Source organism: Diabrotica undecimpunctata, chromosome 2 (assembly GCF_040954645.1).
Source record: "Diabrotica undecimpunctata isolate CICGRU chromosome 2, icDiaUnde3, whole genome shotgun sequence".
In the NCBI taxonomy this organism is placed as follows: domain Eukaryota; kingdom Metazoa; phylum Arthropoda; class Insecta; order Coleoptera; family Chrysomelidae; genus Diabrotica; species Diabrotica undecimpunctata.
The window spans coordinates 47,176,492-47,199,939 of NC_092804.1; the positions used below are offsets into that span (position 1 = coordinate 47,176,492).

At 33.1% G+C, this 23,448-nt stretch overlaps 2 protein-coding genes across 5 annotated transcripts in view; one reads left to right on the top strand and one right to left on the bottom strand.

Moving 5' to 3' along the window:
* LOC140434496 (uncharacterized) overlaps positions 1–20,599 on the top strand; it is a 53,267-nt gene extending 32,668 nt beyond the window's left edge. For 2 of the 4 annotated variants that reach the window (XM_072522802.1, XM_072522804.1), the window contains one exon: positions 490–7,645. In XM_072522802.1, the coding sequence (XP_072378903.1) occupies positions 490–1,098 (609 nt within the window). In that variant the 3' untranslated portion in view covers positions 1,099–7,645. Of the gene's footprint in view, positions 1–489; positions 7,646–20,469 lie in introns of those variants that run through there. The other 2 variants (XR_011950057.1, XM_072522805.1) reach the window with 2 other exon arrangements.
* Positions 9,985–23,448, bottom strand: part of phr6-4 ((6-4)-photolyase) — a 31,005-nt gene continuing 17,541 nt past the window's right edge. The window contains exons 6-8 of the mRNA XM_072522806.1: positions 22,261–22,401; positions 21,348–21,499; positions 9,985–17,660 (exon numbers count right to left, since the gene is read on the bottom strand). Of these exons, the coding sequence (XP_072378907.1) occupies positions 17,390–17,660; positions 21,348–21,499; positions 22,261–22,401 (564 nt within the window). The 3' untranslated portion in view covers positions 9,985–17,389. The remainder of the gene's footprint in view (positions 17,661–21,347; positions 21,500–22,260; positions 22,402–23,448) is intronic.

The following is a 23,448-nucleotide window of genomic DNA, read 5'->3' on the forward strand; positions in this document are numbered from 1 at the left end:
CGTAATACAGTCAAAATCACTGGTCGCTTCAAACGTTGTTTCTGGGAGAACGGTTCATCCTACAGAAAAAGTACTAATAAACATTATTGTTTAAAATGATCTCTCACTATGTTTGAAACAATTTTCCTCGACATACAGATTCTTGGTAAATCTATTTTTTCCTTTTCTCTCCTGCGAGGGGTGGTTTTAGGGGGAAGGCCCTAAAGGGTCTAGGAAGTAGGAGTGTAAACTTTTTGCAACTTTTTTGGGGTCTTAAAATTGACATTTCCAACAAAATTCAGCTTGTTTGTATGATTTTTAGAGGTTCAGTGAAATTTTCATTTTTGACGACTGGAGTAATAAAGATCTCAATAAAAATCTGGGATATTTTAATAGTTTCATTCTTTAGTTCTTATTAACTGAAATTGTAAATATTGGACTGTCAATAATAGGACTACTTTTTATTTTATGTTTTTTGTTTCACTAATTTTATTCGGCCTTTAATTTTAGGTAAGCTGTGAGACTTGCCAAAAGGATTTCAAGAACAAAAAGTTGCTCAAGATGCATCAAATAACACATCTGGGTAATTCCTACAACTGCCAGCATTGTTCATCTGTATTCACGACACAAAAATATCTCAAACGACATGTAAAAAACTTACATACGGGATACAAAGATATTCAGTCGCTTGTATCGGACATTGACAAGCAATATTCTTGTCCAAAATGCAACAAAAAGTTCAAACTTCGCAATTCCGTTGAACGACATATTAAAAACTTCCACCCTGAATATAGCTTGGAATACAAAAATAATAAAATGAAAGGACTGGAAACTAAGAGACAGGCTAATCTGTCGAAACAAGTGGAGGATTTAAAGAGGACCATTGAAAACATGAACTTCACTACAGACGAAATCAACCAGGATAATACTATGGAGATTTTATTTAATAACTCAGATATATTTACTAGCGACAGTAACGATAGATTGATGGAGAGTTTGATTAATACAGCAGTTAGCGAGAATAATCTGGAAGATAAAGACCATCAACAGGATCCGATGTTATCTATGCCAGATTTGGATCTTGATCACATTGGTTTGAGGACTAATGTTAAGGCATAAGTTACTAAATTGTGTAAAATGAAATATCTGTAATGATATGCAAAAGTTGACATATCTAAATTTGTCAAAAATGTATTTATTTATTCGATTTGTCATTTTTACAATCATTCAACATGAAGGCGTGAAGACCTAGGGTAATTAAGATGTATTAAAAAGATATTTTTGCACATTTATTTCTCTGTCCTTGTACTAGAAACTTTTTTTCATCAAGCTGCGGACCTTGTGAGCAAACCTAATTCAAAGGCGCTAAATTCAACCGGTTTTAAAAGTTAGCTCGCCTTTTCGAGTAATTTTCATTTATAGACTCATAGAATCTCAATGTTTTCAGAAGATTGGTCATGGAAGATAGTCGATGATTTCAGAAGCTTCTGGAACTTACTGGAATTGTCTGAAAATATGGTCAATGGGTATATAAGTTATTTCTGGATCTTTCGATAACTTAGAACATCCACAGAACACACCCAAGGTGTGAAGTTCCAAAAAAAAAAGATAACCTTGACGATGTTGTGTAGTTCATAGCTTAAATAAAAACATGCGAAATAAAAATATAATATCCTAATTATCACAATAGGGTTGTCGTTTATTTATGAACATGAACTCTTTTTCGGAAACTAGCTTTCCAAACCTGGGATCTGTATTCGATAAGCAAACAATGGCGTCATTTTCGAGTTTTAAACGATTTCTCACTTTTGTTTTAATAGCAGTCATTGATGAGAAACTCAACTCGTATAAATAAGATGTTGCAAATAAAACCAAACATTTGAGAACTTCACTCGCCAGTTCGGAGAATTCTTTAATCCTTCTGGTCCAAAACTGATCAGGGCTTTGGGAACAAAGTCTGGTTTTAACATTCCATCACTTGATATTTTTTGTTTGATGAAGTTTTTCTTTCATTTTTGTTGAATTGTCAGCTGGTTGAAACTAATTGTCCAAAAAAAGAATTTCATACCTATCTGTACTTGTCATAGCTGGTTTGAATTTCTTTGGGGAAATATTCACAGGACTATTTTTTTATATTGTCCAAAATAGCTCTCATATTTGTTAAAACTTGGTCAAAATTTATCCTATTAACCCTAGAATACTAACGTTCCTTTAACATACGTAAATGCTATCTACACGTACATTTTACGTACTCACTGAGTTAGCTCTAAAATTCTTTTTATTTCAAATCTTATTAAAACAAAATGGTTGAATTTCAAGAAAAGTTTATTTAGGCACGATACAAAGAAACAAACATTGAAATATTAATAATCTTAACATAAACAACATAAAATAGATACTTTTGGCACAGAACAAAATCTTGTATAACCATTACAAATACAGAAACGATAACCTTCTATTGATGTACACATTCCATACAAATTTTTATTTGATGCTCGCCACACAAGGCACTCCCGCACTTGTAACATTTGGTAGTTGTCATTCGTTTATTTGCTCTAGAGCATAAACTACATAAGTCCGTTTTCATATGGAGACCTCGGTGGTCTTCAGCAACAGGTGTTAAATTCAAAAGCATGGAAGGATTCTCCTTGGGACTTCTTTATAAAGTTGGTACTTTTTGGGAGTCTTATTTGTTGCCGTAGCTTTGTTAATTGTTCATGAAGTTTCAGCATAGCATAAAATTTAATCTAGATAATGGCTACTGTTTCTAGTTATACTATGATGGTAGATTATAAAAGCGTTTACTCTTGCAATATTCATCATATTGTAAAGTATGCATAGCGGCCACATTCTAGTCTTCCTATTACAGCAAATGTTCTTGAGACATTTGGTCAAACTTATCTACAGCCCCTTTAGTTTAATTATGTGTATGGATTATTTCGGGTTTTGTTGTTTCATGATTAACGTTTCCAGAAAAATGCATAGTTGAAAGTAGAAGAACTGTCTTATTTTGCTTAGGTTTGTAAGATAATAAAGTCATGTTTTCATCGAACACAAACATACTTGAACCGCACTTCCAAGTTTGTTATCAAACAATTCAGGAGGTATTTCTCCTTTATTTTTCCGGAGTGTTCCGACCACTGTCAAATTGTAAGAAGGAGATAATAATTTATGTTAGGATATAATATTTACATGTTAGGATGTTTCGAAAGAAAAATACTAAGGCGCATCTATGGAGCGGTAAATGAAAATGGTGTCTGGAGAAGACGATACAACTTCGAACTCTATAGGATATACCAGGAACCAGATATCGTAAAACACATAAAGATAGGACGTCTGAGGTGGGTAGGCCATGTTATGCGGATGGAGCAAACCGACCCAGCTAGAAAAACGCTCCTTGATAGACCTATTGGTCAAAGAAGAAGAGGAAGACCCAGAACAAGATTCCTAGATAACATCGATGAAGACATGAGAAATATGGAAATACGTGCTTGGCGGAGGAAGGCGATGGATAGGGACGACTGGAGAAAAATTCTTGGGGAGGCTAGGACCCACACAGGGTTGTAAAGCCAAAATGATGATGATGATAATAATTTATTCGCAAGAGGGATGCTAGAAAACCCTCATAGTCACATTACGTCTACTTCCATATGTAAAGGTCTCGTCAGGCTTGTGACAAAATGTTCTGCTAGAGGAATGCCGTTGGTTACAGTAGATTTACCCAGATATGGTGTTGCATTTATTACATATTTCGTAGCCACATCGCAAACCATAAGTATTTTTATGCCGTATTTACTAGGTGGCATATACATGCGAAATGGATACCTGCAATTTTTTCGTTTGTACGTAGCAAAACTTTGTCCAGAATCTGATCAGTGTAAAATAAATTAAAAGCATCTTTAGATTCTATAGCAACTTAGGCTAATGGCTAATTTGGTTGGACCTGGACGGATATAAACAATATTTCTGGATGCGACTTTACGCCCTCCTTCATTTGTTGTCAAATTACTCCACTTATAATGGTTTTTACCTATTAAAGACTGTTTATCCCATATTATAACAGACGATTTTGGTTCAATACGGTTATCAGTATATGTTGATTCTGATGACGGCGGCTGCGTAACTTTAATTCTTTTAGGAGAGCACGTATTTCTTGCTTCTTGCAGAGCTCAGGTGTTAGCTAGTTTTGTGAAGACACTTTCTCCGTCCTGTGCAGAATCATGTCTCTATCTTCAATGCTATCGTCGCTGTCAAATGGATTTTCTAACTCATTTAGATCATCTTCTGTATCACTTAAATCACTGAAGTCACTTTTATTTATAATTTTCTCCATTCTTTTTCAGTAAGAGGACGCTTTAAATTAACATTTGATTTTGCAGACATCTAATTTATACGTTAATAATAACAACACGTCACATTACGTACAAAACTTTTTACGCAGATAGTAACCACACGTGTCTGTTACGTACAGAGTGTTATAAATACTACCGACAAAGCGTAACCCAAACTAAAATATCAAAGCGAGTATTCATTTGTTTTATTGACCATGAAGTGAGGATAGCATATTTACACCATACTACACCACGTTTAGTTTTCTTTCAGTAGATATCAGAATGAAATCGGTTCGAAAAATTTACGTACATTAGCACTCTAGAGTTAATAAACTTATCTAATTTTTCTATGAGTTCTGAAACGCACTGAAATGAATCAAATTTCCTTTTTTGATTCATTTTAAAATCTGCCATAATTCAATTTTTTTATAAATCCGTAAACTTTATCCATGTGGGTGATTATATGAGGGTTTTCTTTTTAGTTTTCGGTTTATTTTCCGGTTCATAGAAGTAAATCCAATATTCATCGCCACTAGCAATACTTGAACCGTTCCAATGTTTTTGACACCATTTGACGCAAACCACTTTTTGCTCTTCTGTGAGCAAATGAGGGATCCAACGGGAAACCAACTTCGTAACACCCAGTTCTTCATGTAGGATCTTTGTAGATCTCTATGTCCCGATATGTTACACAGCGGTGACGAACAGCATCAATGTTTTACTGTGTGACTGCTGTTTTGGGTGGACCTGGCCTGGATTCGTCGCTGAGAATGGAGCGACCACGTTGAAATTCGCAATACCAGCTGGAAATAGTTGACTGGTGTTCCGCTTCATTCCCAAACACAGAAACCATTTCAGCAAGCTGTTAGGATAATGCTGTCCGAAAATTGTAAAAAATTATTGTTCGAAAATGTTCCCGGCTAAGATCCATTTTTCAATCAACTTGCCAATTTTAAAAATTCTTAATATCTACATAACTTGTTGTATCGCAATGAAACTCTCGATTTATGTCAACAAAAGATTGAGGTTACATTTGTGTTGGACGGTTTTATTGGTGGCGCCCTCTAAACGGCTATATGCAAAACTAAAAATTTTGATGAGGATGTTAATTTTAGGACCCCAAAAATGTGCAAAAATGTTCACCACTCCTATCCCCCAGCTTCACCCTAAACCCCCCTTGTAGGAACGGAAAAAACGTTATAACAAAAATCTGTATGCCGTAGAAAAAGATGTTTTAAATAAAAAATGTAACTGAGATAATTTTGAATAAAAATGTTTATTAGCACTTTCTGTGTAGAATGAACCGTTCTCTCAGAAAAAACGCTTGAAGCGACCGGCGATTTTGAATGTCAGTTACACGCGCGGAATCAATTTTAAATAAAACTTGTATCAACTCGACGGTAAAAATTCGGTATCTTTTGATCAGAGTGTCCTATCGATAAAAATCAAAATGCACTTTAAAGGTGAAAAGTGCAGCATTCGTATAAATTTTGTACTTTGCCGCAAATGAAGTCAGTTTCTATAAAATTGTTAAATAAATAAACGTTTCGTGATTTGTACCATTTTTTAGGGTTCTTATGAGATCAATAAAATGTATCACTTTCATTAACCGGTTACTATGGAATTTCCATTGTTAGAGCCTAATCTTCAAAAGCTATAGCATGAAATTTTGATTTTGAGTTTTGGCAACAAATTTGAGGTATTTGAAATATGCCTAAAAAACACTGAATTTAAACATACGAATATTACAAACGATCTAAAACGTTATAAATAATTTTAGTTGCTTTGTGGAGGCATTTTCCATGACGTGCGATCGATTGTAATGTAAAAGTTTGACTTCTGCGTTTTTGTGCATATTTTAAATAAATCATATTTGTTGCCAAAACTTAATATTGAAATTTCCTGTTAGAGGTTTTGAAGATTAGGCTGGAACAATGGAAATTTTATTACGACCGCTTAATGAAAGTGATAAATTTTATTTATCTTATGAGAATCGTGGAAACAGACTTCTGTCGATAGGACACTCTGATCAAAAGATATCGAATAATGACCGTCAACTTGATACCAATATTATTTAAAGTTGATTTCGCGCGTAACACAATCAAAATCATCGGTCGCTTCAAGCGTTGTTTCTGAGTGAACGGTTCATTGTACACAAAAAGTGCCAATATTAATTTTTGATCAAACTTTTATTTAATTTTTTTCTACGGAATACAGATTTTTCGTAAATCGATTGTTTAGGTCACTTTCTGAATATTGATCTGTTTAGCGTCTTATATGTTTGATAAGTTTAGCGACCAGATCTGCAGCTTGACGTATTTTATGACTTATTGATTTTATTTTAAATTATCGCTGCTTCTACTCTATTTTTATACTATATTTCTCCTTTCTTATCTGTTGTCAGATTTTTTTTCAATTCCTAGTTTCTACTGTCATTAATTTTTTGCTTGCCCTGTGCATTACATGTGATATACAGTGATTATTTTTGAAACGTTTGTGCATCATATGTGATGCTCAGTGAATAGTATTTTTATAATTAAATTTCTTCAAAGCGCATGAAATATATTTCTTCGGCACTGCTAATCCTGTCAGTTTGAAGTATATTTACGACCTTGCATATTACATTAGCTGTACTTTTTAAGTATCAGAGAGGAAACTTTGTCTCCATGTTACCTAATGAAAACAAAATTATTTATAATTTGTGCTGCTATTTCGTACTACTATTGAAATAAAAGGTAAAATATGATGTCTAGATTATTTATTGGTTAATAAAATGTATATAAGTCCAAATTTTGAAACACAAAAATTTTTCTGTGATTAAAAAATAAAAAGCAATAATTTAAATTATTTTTCGTGATTTCCATTGAAACATGGTAGGCAGAATGGTTTCTAGCAAATCTTACACTCCGTAGATATTTGTTTTGCTTCTTTCAGGGCTCTTTTACGATTGTGTTCTAGACTTATTTTTTTATAACATCTATTACACCGCTTGCGATGAATTTTGCCATTTTCTTTCTGTGCAATGTTTGTTAGCTCATGAAATTTTCGAATGGGTTTTTCTATTTTCTGCTTGATATCGATTTCAAGTAAAGATTCTGCCAAACATGTGGTAAATGGAGCTAGTGGCATTGTTTTATTATAAAATTTTTATATAAGACCCTAAATATTAATAACTGCAATACTAATACATTCAAAAAGGACTTTTTGATGGAGTGTACCAGAAGAAGAAGAAGAAGATCCAACCATCTTATGGTTTTTTAAACTAGAGATTGCAAATTCTACTTCTGTCTCCTATATTCTCCTATACTGGTGGTCCCGTTAATTCTATCTATATCATTGGCATTTACGTTACGATTTTCAGAGAAAAGATCTAGTATGTATGTTTGCCATATTTCACTTAGTTCCTTTAGGTCCAATTCTTCTTCTCATGGCGCCATCTCCTTTCGAAGGTTGGCGATCCGAATGGCAATTGTAGTTTTCGAAACTGCTGCGCGAAAGATTTCTGCGGATAAGCGGTCGAACCATCTCCTCAGGTCTTTCAGCCATGAGTTCTGGCGTCTTCCTACTGATCTTTTGCCTTGTACTTTTTCTTCCAGTATAACTTGAAGTAATTCATATCTTTCGCCTCTCAACACATGACCCAAGTATTGCATTTTCCTCTCTTTGATTATTCTTAGTAATTCTTTTTGTTTGCACATGCGACGAAGTACCTCAACATTAGTAACTCTTTGTACCCATGGAATTCTCAACATTCGTCTGTATATATACATCTCAAAGGCATCTATTCTTTTTTCTACTTCAGAGTCTATTGTCCAACTTTCACAGCCATACAGTAAGACAGAGAAAACGTAACATCTGATCATTCGGATTCTAAGCTGTAGACTAAGGTCTGATCTTGTAAAAAATTTTGAATAAAATCCTTTATAAAAAGGTATATAAAAAAACCAGTTGGGCTATGTTGAATTGACAAAACGTGTTCGGAATAAGTATTCCATCATCAGTGTCTAGTTAATACATGGATGTAGCCACTAAATATGTGGGTAAAAACCCTTTAAAAATTATTAAATAAAATTTAGTTTACATTATGTCTAATTTACAGTTGAGATGTTAAAGTTACCGTTGGATTGGTAACATGGCGACATATGACTCTACATTAAGTACATAAGGACTTGCAACTTAATGTAGAGTCATATGTCGCCATGTTACCAATCCAACGGTAACTTTAACATCTCAACTGTAAATTAGACATAATGTAAACTAAATTTTATTTAATAATTTTTAAAGGGTTTTTACCCACATATTTAGTGGCTACATCCATGTATTAACTAGACACTGATGATGGAATACTTATTCCGAAAACGTTTTGTCAATTCAACATAGCCCAACTGGGTTTTTTATATACCTTTTTATAAAGGATTTTATTCAAAATTTTTTAATATATGGTATACAGCCAAATGCAAGAACTTTGTTTCCTTGTGGACTTGTAAAAAATGTTTTCATGCTCATGAATGTTTTCCTTTCTTGTTCGATTCTTGATAGGATTTATTTTTTTTTGGATTACAGTGACTATTGATATTTGCCCCCAAATATTTTATGGAATTTACCCGTTCTATTATTTGACCCTTGGCATACACCTGTACGTTTATTGGTGTCTTTGAAAATACTATAGTTTTAGTTTTGGAAACGTTTAGATGTTAACCGAACATTTCGCTGTGGTGAACTACCGCATTTATTATATTTTGTAGTTCTTGTGCGTTGCTTGCTATTAAGACGGTATCATCAGCATATCTGATGTTGTCTATGCTGATTCCGTTAATCTTAATTCCTCCTTGGACCTCGTGGTTAGGTCCAATACAATGCTTTTTTTTTGGTTTTCATGAAAGAATTAGTTATTTCTTTATTTTTTTTTTATGAATGTTGTAGGATTCATGTTTTCATACTAGCAGTTCTGATTCTTCGCAGTTTTTAACTATGAGTGCATTTGTCTCTTTTATTTTCATTTTAGTTCTCATATTAATTATTTTGTATTCTTCTTTATTCCATTTGACATTTCTTGTTTCTTCTATTATGTCTAGAATTTCCTCTGTGATCCAAATTTTCTTTGCTTGTCTCCCTTTTTGCCCTAGAACATTTTGTGAAGCCTTAAAATAGAGTTTACTTGTTTGTAGCTTCTTTCTCGTTTCATTGTTTTCTAAAGCAGTGATATTCTATCCCACATGTTTGGGTAGTTTAGAAATCATTTTGCCTCTAAACCTGAATTCCCGATTAGTGGGTAGTGGTATGAGTTAACGTCTGCTCCAGGGTAAGCGACCACTCTTTTAAAGCTGTTCTGGAATCGTTTGTTTACTAGGATGGAATCAGTTTAGATTCTAACTATATATTTATAACACACATTTACCAAGTCACAAACAGTTGCGATGGGTGCCAAAGCTGCTTTTCTAAATAATTGTATCACTGTATAACATTCATTGTTTTCATTTTTAACCACACTCACCCCAAACGCTTCAAAAGACTGTCGTGGACCTACGTAAAAGAAAACAATCATACTGGTCGTATTTCTATCTTTAGGCGAGATTTGCTTAGTATTTAAACAGGTAATAAAAATTAAACATATTTCTTCAATAAATAGTTTATTATATGACACACAAGAATAAATTTTAATACCTACAGACTTATATCCAAATAGAATATCAATAAGAAAATAAATATATTATAAAACCTTCACAACAATAATACGTTTATTTATTTGGTTCGAAGTAAAAACCTCTTAATATATACTTTGTAAGAATATATACATATATACTTTTTTGTCTAAGAATGATTTACATTCTGCAGAAAATCCAATCAGTATCGTCAATACCAAGAGATATATAAACACATTAAAATGTTACCGAATTTGTAAGTACAGTGGATTAAATTCAAAAGATTAAACAGATTTTTCAATTATACATATCGAACAATGAACTAATATCCTTATTAGTTTTAATTGATCTGCAGCGGGATGAAACCCCATAGTAATTTACAAGAGGAATGGTATAATTTTCTATATGTTCCAGACATATTAAAAATTTACAAATTCTTATGCATCTTCATTATATTTCATTCTTGTTTGCTATTATCCTATTAACTGCTCACTACGCTTTTGGAATATATATTTCAAAGGGCAAAACTGACCAATAAGGAAAAACATAAATGAAGAAAAGCTTAGCCACCTGAGGTTTGCAGATGATATTGTGCTAATAGCTGATAGGATAGATGAGGCCATAGAACTTTTAAGTCAGCTCTACCTTTCCTCGCTAGAAAAGGGATTGAAAATAAATATATTTAAAACCCATATGATGAAAAATATTGTAGTCAGCGAAGATATATGAGTAGGGACAAGATCCATAGACCAGATAATCGCCTATAAATACTTAGGTCACCAGGTTCACATTAAAAAGATAACCAAACCGTTGAGCCAACTGACAAGGAGAACAGTGCAGAAGATCCGTTTGGCTCAAAGAGCGATGGAGGGCGTGACAAGATCGCCAGCTACAATGAATATTAGTAGTGGTTGATGCTGTAGAGAGAATAGCAACACTGAAGTGGAGTTGAGCAGGTCACGTGGTTCGCATGACAGATAACAGATGGACAAATTCTCCATCTGTTATCGATATCCATGGTTTGTAACATCAAAAATTAGAATATGAAAATATATTGATTTTTTAACATTAGGTACTTAATAAATTTATAGGCGGGGCGTTTTTACAATATGTTTAAAAAAAGGATTGAGATCTAATACATACCTTTGGGTGCTGATGCAATTAAATAAACAGCTTGATATCGAACAGCTGCCATGACTTAATCAAAATTGCTCTTAATCGCTCTATCTCCCTCTCTCTCTCTCCCTTTCGCTCTCCCTTTGTCTATCTCCTCCGCTCTCTCTTAATTATTGAGTAATATTGACTATTATATATTATTATATTGAATGTTCTTGACCAATAAATTTAACTAAGTAAATTGTAGTCTTCTATGACTCGCACTCTAGGATATCGCACCAAGCCTAAATGATATTGTCATTTAATATTAAACTGCGATTGTAAGTAAGGTCAAGGGCCCATGGTGCAACTGTTTTAAAATAACGGTTGAAAACTATGGAAAATTAGTCCCAGGCGGATTGCTTAACAATGACAATGTAAAAGTAACAACTCAACTAATACAAAATTTAACCGAGTTTGTAGAATTGTTAATGTTTGTAATACTTAGCCCTCAATAGACATTACATTATAGTAGCATTGCCAGACAGAAAATTAATACTTTCTACTTAGAAACTCTACATATAATGTGTAACAGAAATACAAATAATTACCTGTTCAAAATCATATTATGCACTTTGTCAATAATCGGCTGTCGTTGTAGTTTTTGACATCTTTTATGTGCAGTATCTTAAACACTTTTACGGTCACGTGTCAGCTCAGCAGCTTAATTCGTCATGGTACAAATTGTGAAGATGAATCATATACATTTACAAGTTAGAAATAAAAAATAACATTGAAGACAATGTTAAAAAATGGGGAACGATCAAAAATATCTTGTTACGAAAAACTAGGGATACATTAGGGTTGAGACAAACAAAAATGAAAAAATAATGGATATTTGACGAGATACTGGAGCTGATGGAAAAACGAAGAACATATAAAACCATTGATAAAATTACGTACAATAATATTCACGATGAGATAAGAAGATAAATAAAGAAGAATAAAGAACAATGGTGTGAGGCGTGTGGTGTGAAGTATGCCGAGGTCAGTTGTTATTAAAAAATGAAACTTTTAATCTGCATAAGAAATTAAGGGACCTAAATGGAACGAATAAGATAAATAGGGGCAACATGTTACTAGATAAAAATGGAAGACTGATTTTAGATACCAGGGAAAAATTTAAAAGATGGAGAGTACATCCAGGAACTTTTTGAAGACGAAAGACCAGCAGAAATAATCTAACTGATTAACGAGGAGCATATAGAAATACTAGAAGATTTGTATAACTCCATGTACAATAAAGGAACTATTCCTAAAGAAACCTTTCTTATTGTATTTTTCTGTATTGTATATAGAAGTCTACTTTCATCGCATTACCCAAAAAAAACATGCAAAAGAATACTCTAAGCATTAACCGATTAGCCTGATGAGTCGCACCCTCAAAATATTCTTAAAAATTATTCATAACAGATTCTTTTGATGTTCAATCAAATCAAATCATCAAAAGCGTTAACAAAGGAAAAGGATACAGAATGGGAAACAAAGAAATCAAAGTACTCTGTTACGCAGACGACGCAATATTGATAGCCCAAGATGAAGATAGTCTGCAAAGACTGGTCCACAGATTTAACATAAGAGCAAAAGAATTTAATATGAAAATCTCATCTCAGAAAACTAAATCAATAGTAGTCAGCAAAGGACCAACCAAATGTAAAATAGAAATTAATGGCATCAGTATTGAACGAGTAATGGACATAAAATAACTGGGGATTACACTGTCTAGCTATGGAGACCTGACAAAGAATAGAGAGATCAAGTACAAAAAGCAAATAGACTGACAGGATGCCTTAATAACACTATATGGCGAAACAGACACATTAACACTGAGATGAAATCAAGAATTTATAAAGCCAGTGTAAGACCAATAATGACATATGCCTCAGAAACAAGACCCGACACAGCCATAACGCAGTGGTTACTGGAATCGGCAGAGATGAGAGCGCTGAGAAGAATTACAGGAAATACGCTAAGAGATCGAAAGAGAAGTGAAGACATTAGAGGAAAATGTAACATACAGTGTATAAATGAATGGACACAAAATAAAAAAAAGAATGGAATAACCACATAAGCAGAATGGAGGAGACCCGTGTCGTCAAAATAGCAAGAGATAAGTCACCAATCGGCAGAAGTGTCGGATGACCACGCAAAAGATGGAGTGATAAGCTTACATAGAGGTATTAATCCGTCAATGAACAAGCAGAATTGCTTATAAAGAGGAAGAAGAAGAACATTCTTTTGAAGGCTGCAATAATATATATGCGAGGCACAATTTGGCTTCAGGACTGCTCTTGGAATAAGAGAAGCCTTATTTGCCATGACTGTGTTGGTCCAAAGGTGCAAGGATATAAATCGTCCACTGTACGTCTACTTTTTAGACTACAATAAAGCATACGATAAAATCAGCCACAGCGGTCTCATAAAACTACTCCGATGAAAGAATTTAGATACAAAGGACATTAGAATTATTACCGAACTTTACTATAATCAAACAGCTATAATGAAGAAATGGAAAGAGCTTTTGGATGAATTCGAAATAAGGAGGGTTGTTAGACAAGGATGCACATTATCACCTATCATATTTAAACTAAAAACCTATTAACATTTTAAGATACACTTGTAATAAGAACTGATAATGTCTCGATGATCTACAGCAACTAGTAAATCGAGTTGTGGTCAAGAAAGAGGTCGAACTCTGAATATGAAAAAAACTTTATGGTAATCGCTAAATCACAACAAACACAAAAGAGAGCCTAATGATTCACGGAGACAAATAATACAAGTCTAAAAATACAAATATTTAGAATCAAATTAATAAGAACAACGACTTTATTGAGGAAATAAAATCTAGAAGTTGACAAGCAAGATATGCATTTAGCAAAATGAATAATGTTTTGTGTAACAGAGATTTGTCGATCGTACCTATTAAGAGTTGGACTTTTGAGGTGTTGCGTGTTCTCTGTGCTGCTGTATGGAGTGGAGACTTGGACGCTAAAAGAACAGATCGCCTATAGATTGGAGGCTTTTAAAATGTGGGCTTACAGAAAAATACTTAGAATAAGTACACGTAGTATTGGAAAGAATGGCAAAACAAAAAGACGTCCTAATTAAAATTAGCAAGTTGCAATATTTGGGCCATGTTATGAGAGTTGAGTGCTATGAACTACTGCAGGTGAACATGCAGGGGAAAATACAAGGGCCAAAAAGCTGAGATAGAAGACGCGTTTCCTGGCTAAACAATCTAAGAGCATGGTTCAGACTGGCGGCTTCGAAGATTTGGATCGGTATGATGGTTGCCAACCTTCTGAGGGGAAACGACACGTAAAGAAGAAGATACCTAGTCGTATTTAAAATATGTACACATTAATACTTTTGTATATAGAGTAATGTATACTTTTTCAAGAAATAAACTTAAACTTTAAACTAAAAGTTTAAAATATATGTGGATTAGAACCAAGTGCCCAATTTTGATAGTTACTTAACAGCGGCTTGTCTTTTTTAGGAAGTTAAATTTCTGGATAAAAATAGATAACTATTATTATAAATACCCATTAAATTTGATAATATTTTGTTTTATTTACTCTCTTGTCGATTCTATTACAAGAAAAACGTAATCTTATAACATAACATGAGGTTATTAATAATTAATATCAATAATAAATAAATAAAAAATAAACAAAATTTAAATATAATTTGAACGCAAGTGTCAATACTGCATATGTCTATAAAAAAATCGTTTTCATCGTTCTTGGCGTGTGCGTGTAAAAACGTCGGAGCAAAATGTAATGTATGTCAAACGAAATAATAGTTATAAAAGAAAATTATAAATTATTTTTCATTAAATTTCTAATAACGGAATATACGTATAAATTGCGAAGAAGTATTTTTCTAGTTTGCAGTACAATAGGACAGGATATAACGAAAAGTACATTTTAAAAGGATTTTGAAATATACCCAAAAAAGTGTTAATTATTTAACCCACTTTAATTAAAAAATGATACAGATTTTTTAAGTTTTAAGCACTGTAGCGAATTCTGAACTGTTACAACGTACTGACTTTGATTAATTAGCTAATCAGTCAGCGTCATCACTGGAACTGTCTTCATCATTGGAATCTTCCGCCAAATCGATGATAATCCTACTTTCATTTTCATCATATGTGACCATTTTTGCCCAGTCGTCCTGAATTAATTTTTCAGTATGGTTAACACAACTCGCCCACACTGCAGGTGTTGTCTCAGCTAATGCATCGCCCCAAACTTTTTTTACTGTTTCATCTCCACGTCCATGTTCTCCAATATGACGATCATAGTATTGTTTAGAAATGCCCCAGACCAACTCAATCGGATTATATTGACAGTGATATGGAGGCAATCTCAAAACCTGATGCCCATGTTCTTGGAGTAGCTCGTCTATAACGTACCTGGTATTTTATGGTTTATTCTAGCGACAAAGATTCAATAGCTCTGTCTTGCCCGAATCGCCGTCAAAAATTATTTTTTTCGCTTGTAACCATTCTTGTAAGTCCGATTATTTCCAACTGGCATTCGGTAACTTTTTTATTAAAGAGCTATGGTATGAGGCATTATCCATAATAATTAGAGATGGTTCCTCCAACATTGGTATCAGCTTTTCGGAGACCCACTTTTTAAAAGACTCTTTATCCATAGAATCATGATAGTCTGCACTCTTCGATTTCGTAGAAAACAGTAATCCAGCATCTTTAACAAATCCTTGCCTACTTCCGGCATGTAAAACAACAAAGTGTTTACTTGTATTTTCGTGTCCTTTTCTGATGCTTTTCACACAGTCATCTTGCCAAGTACGTTTATATGCCCCTTTTAGGAATATCCATGTTTCATCTAAAAAAACGAACTGAAGGCTTGGACTTAAAAAATTTCTCATATAATGCCTGAAAAAATACATTCGTTTGGAGACAATACATGGTTTTTCACATAGCACTCGTCTACTATTTTCTAGTTTGTATGAAAACCCACAATTTTTCATAAGACGCCACAAACTTGTATCAAACCGTCATAGAGATGCTTGTTTCTTAATTGTGTATTTAGAACTTTAATTGTAACGTGCTCTTCTTTTGCTTTCATGCCATACAGTACATTTCTAATCTCTCCTTTTATAGTATCGCTGACATCATTAGTCTTTTTTTTTGTACATTACGTGACTCTCCTGGTGTAGTAAGAGCTGCCCCTGTCTTGTATTCACTCTTTATTCTTGTCACTGTGCGAAGACTGATTTTCAAAGCGTCCGCTACTCGTTCATGTACCGATGAATACCGATGATAACGAAAGCAAAGTTGTTTTCTTTTTCTTTTTTAAAATACTCCAATAAATGAACTACACATTGTCGCATTTCTCCTGTTATCGTTTTTCCCGGCATTTTTTTTATTAAATAGAACAATTAGTTATTCACAACAAAAAATAATAAGTAAAACTGTTCGGAACAAATTCCAACAATGACTGACTAAAATCGACTAAAACAACATAAAATATCAATGGTAATTGCTACAATTATAAACCTATTAGCCAGCTCATTCAAGAACAATGCCACAAGTCATTATTGCAATGGGTATCGGAAGAGAAAGAGTTAATTTATAATAAACTGGAATTTTTAAGGTGTCGAGAGTATTATTTTATGTAATGGAATTCCACACAGTAAGAGCTCAAACTATTAATTAATTAAAAACTGTTTACTTATAAAAACTATTTCATCAGCTACTTCAAACCTGCACAGATCAGGGTAACATGTTAGAAAAAACACGTCACTTCCAGCTATCTGTATTCGTAAAGAGGCCGAACTTATCACCGACACCGTATCGGCCAAACGCATCGGTGTTATTGCTACAATACTGGGAGACGTGAGTGGTCTCTGCATTCCCTTCTCATCGCACTTTACTATGACGAACGTGACTCGCACAATTGAATTACGCATCTGTGTATCAGAGAGAGACGAATATTAAAAATTCCGTAGTAGCTTATTTCAGGCACACGCCAAGAACGATGAAAACGAGTATACCTCTCTTACGAATGACTTCTTAACAACAAGCACTCCTATTTAAAATAAAAGGCCTTATATAATTTTGATCTACTTCTAGTGTATTGTACTTTGTGTATTGTATCTGCAAAGGATTTATTTAAGATATTTATACAATTTTTATAGAAAGTGAAATAAATTGCCATTCAGAAGACATAATATGTAAGGTACTGTAACATTATTAACAACCCTCATTTTTATTTACAGATACTAAATACGCTTTCCGAAATTTCAAACAGCACTATCTATAATAGAATTTTCTCTAATCTGTTGTTCTTTGACTTCAAACCTCGCGTTCTCAACCATTTTGTAATTGGCCAGCTGTTGGTACACCTGTCTCATTCTTTGAATGTTTATTCTACTGGCGACTCCGTGGTTAACCATTGGTAAAGGGTAATCTTTCCCTATGATACATTTCGAAGCTTGTTGAATTTTCTCGGAAGCCAACCAAGGCTCGTGGATGTATTGAGTTGGCATGTTTTTTAATACTGGAAGATACTTTCTATAAAAAAGAGTATCAGTTACTGATAATATAATAATAAGGTTTACTGCTTATCAGCATAAAATATTGTTTTGTTTATTGAATTAATTATATACCATACAGGGTAAGTCATTAGGTACTGTACATACTGCTACCTCGTATGGAGGCCCCTATGGGAAATAACAAATGATCATTAAAAAGTGTCTGCTTCCATTGTTTAATAATATATAGGGTAAGTTGTCAATTTTGACTGAAATTTTTATTCGTTACAACTTTTGAACGATAAGTTCGATGTGTCTCATACTTAAGTAAAACTTTACACTACTACCACCTAATTAACTGATTTATTCAAACTAGAAAAAAAATCATCCTGGTTTGAAAAAGTTAGTACGTTTTGTTCATAAAACAAATTTCTCTCCGTATAGTTACGGTTCTTAAAAACCCTAATAATAATTTTACAAATAAGACAAATAGTCAATTAAAATGGTATATTTATTTTTTCCCTAAACGAAAGTTTAACTTCAGCGTCTTATAGGCATATTTCAAATGACTCACATTTGTTGCCACAATTCAAAACCGAAATGTTATACTATAGGTTTTAAAGATTAGGCTCTATCAATAGAAATTTCGCCGTTCGCTTCAAGCATTGTTTCTGAGAGAACAGATCGTTCTACATAATAAGTGCTTTTTCTACATAAAAAGAAAAAAGACGTCATATTTTGAAAGAAATTTGTGATAGCAGAATGCCAAATTTTGCTGCTGCGCAAAAAAGCTAAATTAATTGATGTGTTTATTTTATTTTAAATAGTGGCGATTTTAAAAATGACGATCAAAGTGTCAGGGAGGCTAGAGGCTTCAAATGTCTTTTAAAAGATGACAAATTTTGTTTTTTGCTGAAAACATTTAAATTAATTTTTGAACCAACAGATGTGGTTTTTTCAATTCTTAAATTTGGCAATTGTTTTCAAAAATTAGATTTGGTAATTTACAAAGTCTAAACTATTTTGATTTATTATTTGAATAATTTCCATTATATTCAAAAGATTTCCACCAGAAACTATATAATGATTTATTAACTCAATATCCATTTTTTGATACTATTTAATTAGAAACTGAGTTAATTGTATTGTACAGTGACCCTCAAATGTTTGAAAATTGTAAGTCTCCTTCTGATTTATTAAATTTTATGTTTAAAAATGATTTATATGAATGCATGCTAGAGTTGTACAAATTTATATCTATGGTTATAACCATTCCTATAGCATCGGCTTCAGCGGAAAGAAATTTTTCAACGCTAAAAAGAATTATATGTCGCTATTCGATGAGCCAAAATAGATTGAGTAATAGATCTCTACTTTCAGTCGAAAACGAGTATATTAGAGGTAATAATCAATTCAAAATCAAAATTTTATGACCTTGTCATTTTGCAAACTCAAAAAATAGAAGAAATTAGCATATTCGTATAAAACAGAATAGGTGGCATTAAATGTTTTCCTAAAAAATACATTTAGGTACATGTACATATTAGTTTATTTTTAATATAACAACCTTACTTCACGACCGAGTTTTTACCAGTGTTATGTTGTATTTTGAAATTTTGCTTCTTCTTCTTCACGTGCCATCTCCGCGACGGAGGTTGGCAATCATCATGGCTATTCTGATCTTAGATGCTGCTGCTCTGAATAGTTCAATTGATGTGCATCCGTACCATTCCCTTAAGTTACGCAACCATGAGATTCTTCTTCTTCCTACACTTCTCTTGCCCTGGATTTTCCCTTGTATAATCAATTGAAGTAGGTTGTATCTCTCATTACGCATAACATGCCCCAGGTATTGCAGCTTTCGTGTCTTGATGGTTTCCAATACTTCCATTCTTTTGTTGATTGTTCTCATGACTTCGTTGTTTGTTACATGCTCGGTCCATGATATCTTCAGGATTCTTCTATACACCCACATTTCAAATGCTTCCAACTTTTTAGCAGTCGACGCGTTAAGTGTCCATGCTTCTATTCCATAAAGCAGAGTCGAGAAAATATAGCACCTTGCCAGCCTAACTCTCAAGTCCAATTTTAGTTCTCTTGCACAAAGTACCTTTCTCATTTTATTGAAGTTTGTACGTGCTTTCTCTATTCGAACTTTGATTTCTTTGGAGTAATCGTTTGTGTGATTAATTATTGTGCCAAGATAGTGGTAGTTTTCAACTTGTTTTAAAGCACTACCGTTCATTGTCAGGCTTTCACCATTATTTTGGGTTTTTGATATCCTCATAAATTTGGTTTTCTTGGTGTTTATTGATAATCCATATTCCTCTCCATACTCAACTATCTTGTTCATTAGCTTTTGGAGGTCTCGGAGGTTGTCTGTTATTATGATAGTATCGTCCGCATATCTAATGTTGTTAATTGGTGTTCCATTGACCTTGATTCCTGCTGTTTCTCCCTCAAGAGCTCTTTTCATAATTTCTTCAGAGTATGCATTGAATAGTAGTGGTGACAATACACACCCCTGTCGCACTCCTCTTTTAACTTCAAACTCTTCTGATGTGTGTTCATTAATGCGTACGTGTGCCTGCTGTTTATAATATAGATTTGTTATAATTCGAAGGTCATTTTGCTACAGAAATATTTTTAGTTTAATTTTTATTTTGTTATTTATTACAATAAACGTTATGTTCAAATAAGTTTCCATAACCAAAATTGTTACGAAAGGGAGTTATTTTTTAATTTAACTTTGACTTTGTTACTGTTTTAAACTGAGCGTTATGTTCAAACAAATGTTTAAGGTTTTTGGTTAAGAAAGTGTTTTTACCTTTTATATTCTCTTTTTCTAGTTGAATGGAACTGGATGTCAATAGTGACAGAAAATACGGAAGTAGGGGAAAATGAAATTAGGTGTAAAATATTTTAATTGATGATATGATTCCTTGTTAATTGTTGTGTTGTTGTTCAATTAATATTCCGACAAATTTCAAATGCAATAATGAAAGGGCTCTCATTTAAAATAAAAAGAAATAAATAAAAATAAGAGCGAGGACATGCTTGCATTTTTTGCTGAATTTTAAACTGTGGTATTTACTTATGGTAATTTTAGATTTAACTCTGTTTTATAAAGTTCTTTTAGTCTCAATAATTCTAACAGTAACAACAGTAATTACAAAAGTTATTCTACATCAGTCATCAATGGAAGTATGCAGTAAGAGGGAGGGTCCCTGTAAGGTGAAATGTAAGTAAACAATGGTCAAAAACAAATGAAGCTTTAAATTAGATTTTTGGCGCATTTTTTTACTAGTGGTTTTAACTGGTTCTTAAATCTTTATTAATTAAATGCGAAGCTACAATTTTAGGATGTAATTTATTCATCAAAATCAGCTTAAACCCAAAAACAATTTTAGTATGTTTGAATTATTATGTTCAATGCCTTTCAAACGAAACATCACTTGGGATAAGGTTCCATTTAAAATTATTGGTCACAGTGGCTGTGTTACGTCATCTACCACTAGTAGGCCACCTGTTATGACTAGTTGAGAAGCCTACGTATGTTTATTTCCCCCTCCGAATTTCACTATTATAAGTATAACCGTTCAAAAGATGAAAGAGGGGGAGTGGACTTTTGGCTAGCACTGTACATTGTTTATGTTAAGAACTGGGTAAAATTGTAAAATGTAATTAGTGGACCAAATAAGGATTTGTGTTTTCTCTGATCCCGTACCTTATATAATCACCATTGGGATCAGCTTTCCTTCCAAATTTTACGGGACAGTAACAATGAAAAAATTGTTGAAAGAAACTGGAACACGATAGCCACATCCAGGAACCAGCATTAACAGACCAATCGGCATCTAACAGAAGTTCTTCAAATACCTTTAAAAAAACAATCATATAAGTTATTTCACTTACTATATCGATGGTGAAGAATGGAAACCTCCTAGGTAGGGTTGGGTGGGGTAGTTTGGTACATTTTTATCGGGATCTTGTCTTTTGGCACTGTTTATTAGGAAATCCAGCAAAAATGGGACTAGTTAGTATAATGTTTCACGATATTATTTTTTGTGAACTAGGTATAAATTTATAAATAGTTTATGAAAAAAAAATTACATGCATCATTTTTCCAATGTGCCCATGGTGGAGTAGTTTGAACTCGTGTAGGGACACTTTAGAACAAATAGTCTCAAGCCACCCCAATGGTGAGAAACATTAAACTAACAACAAAATTGATCTTGTTGATAAAGTTACTATTTAAATGGGAATAAGTCACAATTAAAGGTTAAATTACGTTTATTGGCGTTTCAATTTCGCTTCGGAAATCCGAAGTGGAAATTGAAGTTAACTTCAATTTAAAGTGATAGTTAACTGATTATAACGCAACAAAAAACATAATTTCAGTAAAAATTGATATATGGGGTTTCCATTTTTCACCATCGATATTTGAGTATACTAAAAATTATAGTTAATGTTTAAAAATAGCAGTCTCTAACAGCCTTAAGTGCCCGAAATGTACTTGAACTTTATTACATCACATTTACCTATTATTCTGTTTGTATATACCTACTTACTAAGAGACAAAGTGGTTTTCCTAAAATATCGGTGCTAACAAAATATTATAAAGATGTTTGTGAACTTACTTTCATTCCTTCTTCCCATGATATCCAAAGATCTCCTCTCGTTAAGAAGCAAGCGACTGCATGTCTTGCAATATGGTGGATCCATCCTTCTTGGCGCAGCTGCGTCATTATGGCATCTATCCATGGAAATCCTGTCTGACCCTATAAAAACAAAGTATATGATAAACAGTCTGCTCTTACTATACTTTAACTAAGATAGTAGCATATTTGCACCAAAAGTGATTACACGCACCAAAAGTGACACATTACATGAACGAATAAAAAGATGTTAGTTATTTGAATGAAATTAATATATTCGAGAGATGTTGATATGAAAATAGTATATCAAATTGTCCACGCACTTTTTTTCAAGGCATCACATCTAACAGATAAACTAAGCTTTGTGAACTACTGCAAGAGTTATAGGGAATATCACAGCAATCATTGAAAAGTAACCTGTAAGTTGGTAGTAAAAAAGGCTATGTGTCACTCAGCGGCAAGTAGTCACAATATGCAAGAAATATACGCATCATAGAGTTCTTAAGAGAACATAATAAACATTAAATATGCCACAAATACAAATAATATAAAAATCGATTACCGAAAGCATAGAAGTAGGTAGATCTTTTTAAGAAATATTACCAGAAACAATTTAAACTTTTAATAAAAGTTTATATTTTTCGATAAAGATTTCGATAGTTATATAATTCGGTTCGATTCGATTTCGATAAGGATTTTTTATGTTTAAAAGGGAAGTTCCCAGTGGGTGGCTGTATGCCATTGTTTTAATAAACTTACTGAAGTAAAAACTTCTTTTGTAAAATAGAAATAGATCCACAGAGTGGCAACAACCAACCAAAAATTGTATACCAATTTACAAAGTTTTTACTTCATAGTAAGAGATTTTTTATACGATGAATCCATCATCTGCAGAAATTTTAAATAATACGCGAGTCACAAAACAGTATATTATAAAAGAAATTCTTATCAGAAAACTAAGTAAAGTATTCAGAAGTTATGACAGATCTATCCTTTCTATCTAAGCATTAATGCTCCGGTCACATTTCGTCACTGTTACTGGTTAGTTGAAGATAAATAGAAAGGCAGTGCTCTTATTTGTTATCCATTATCAACCCCATTCACTCCACGAGTTGGAGTCCCCCAAGGCTCATTACTGGCCCCTTGTTGTATATAATATACAACACCAAC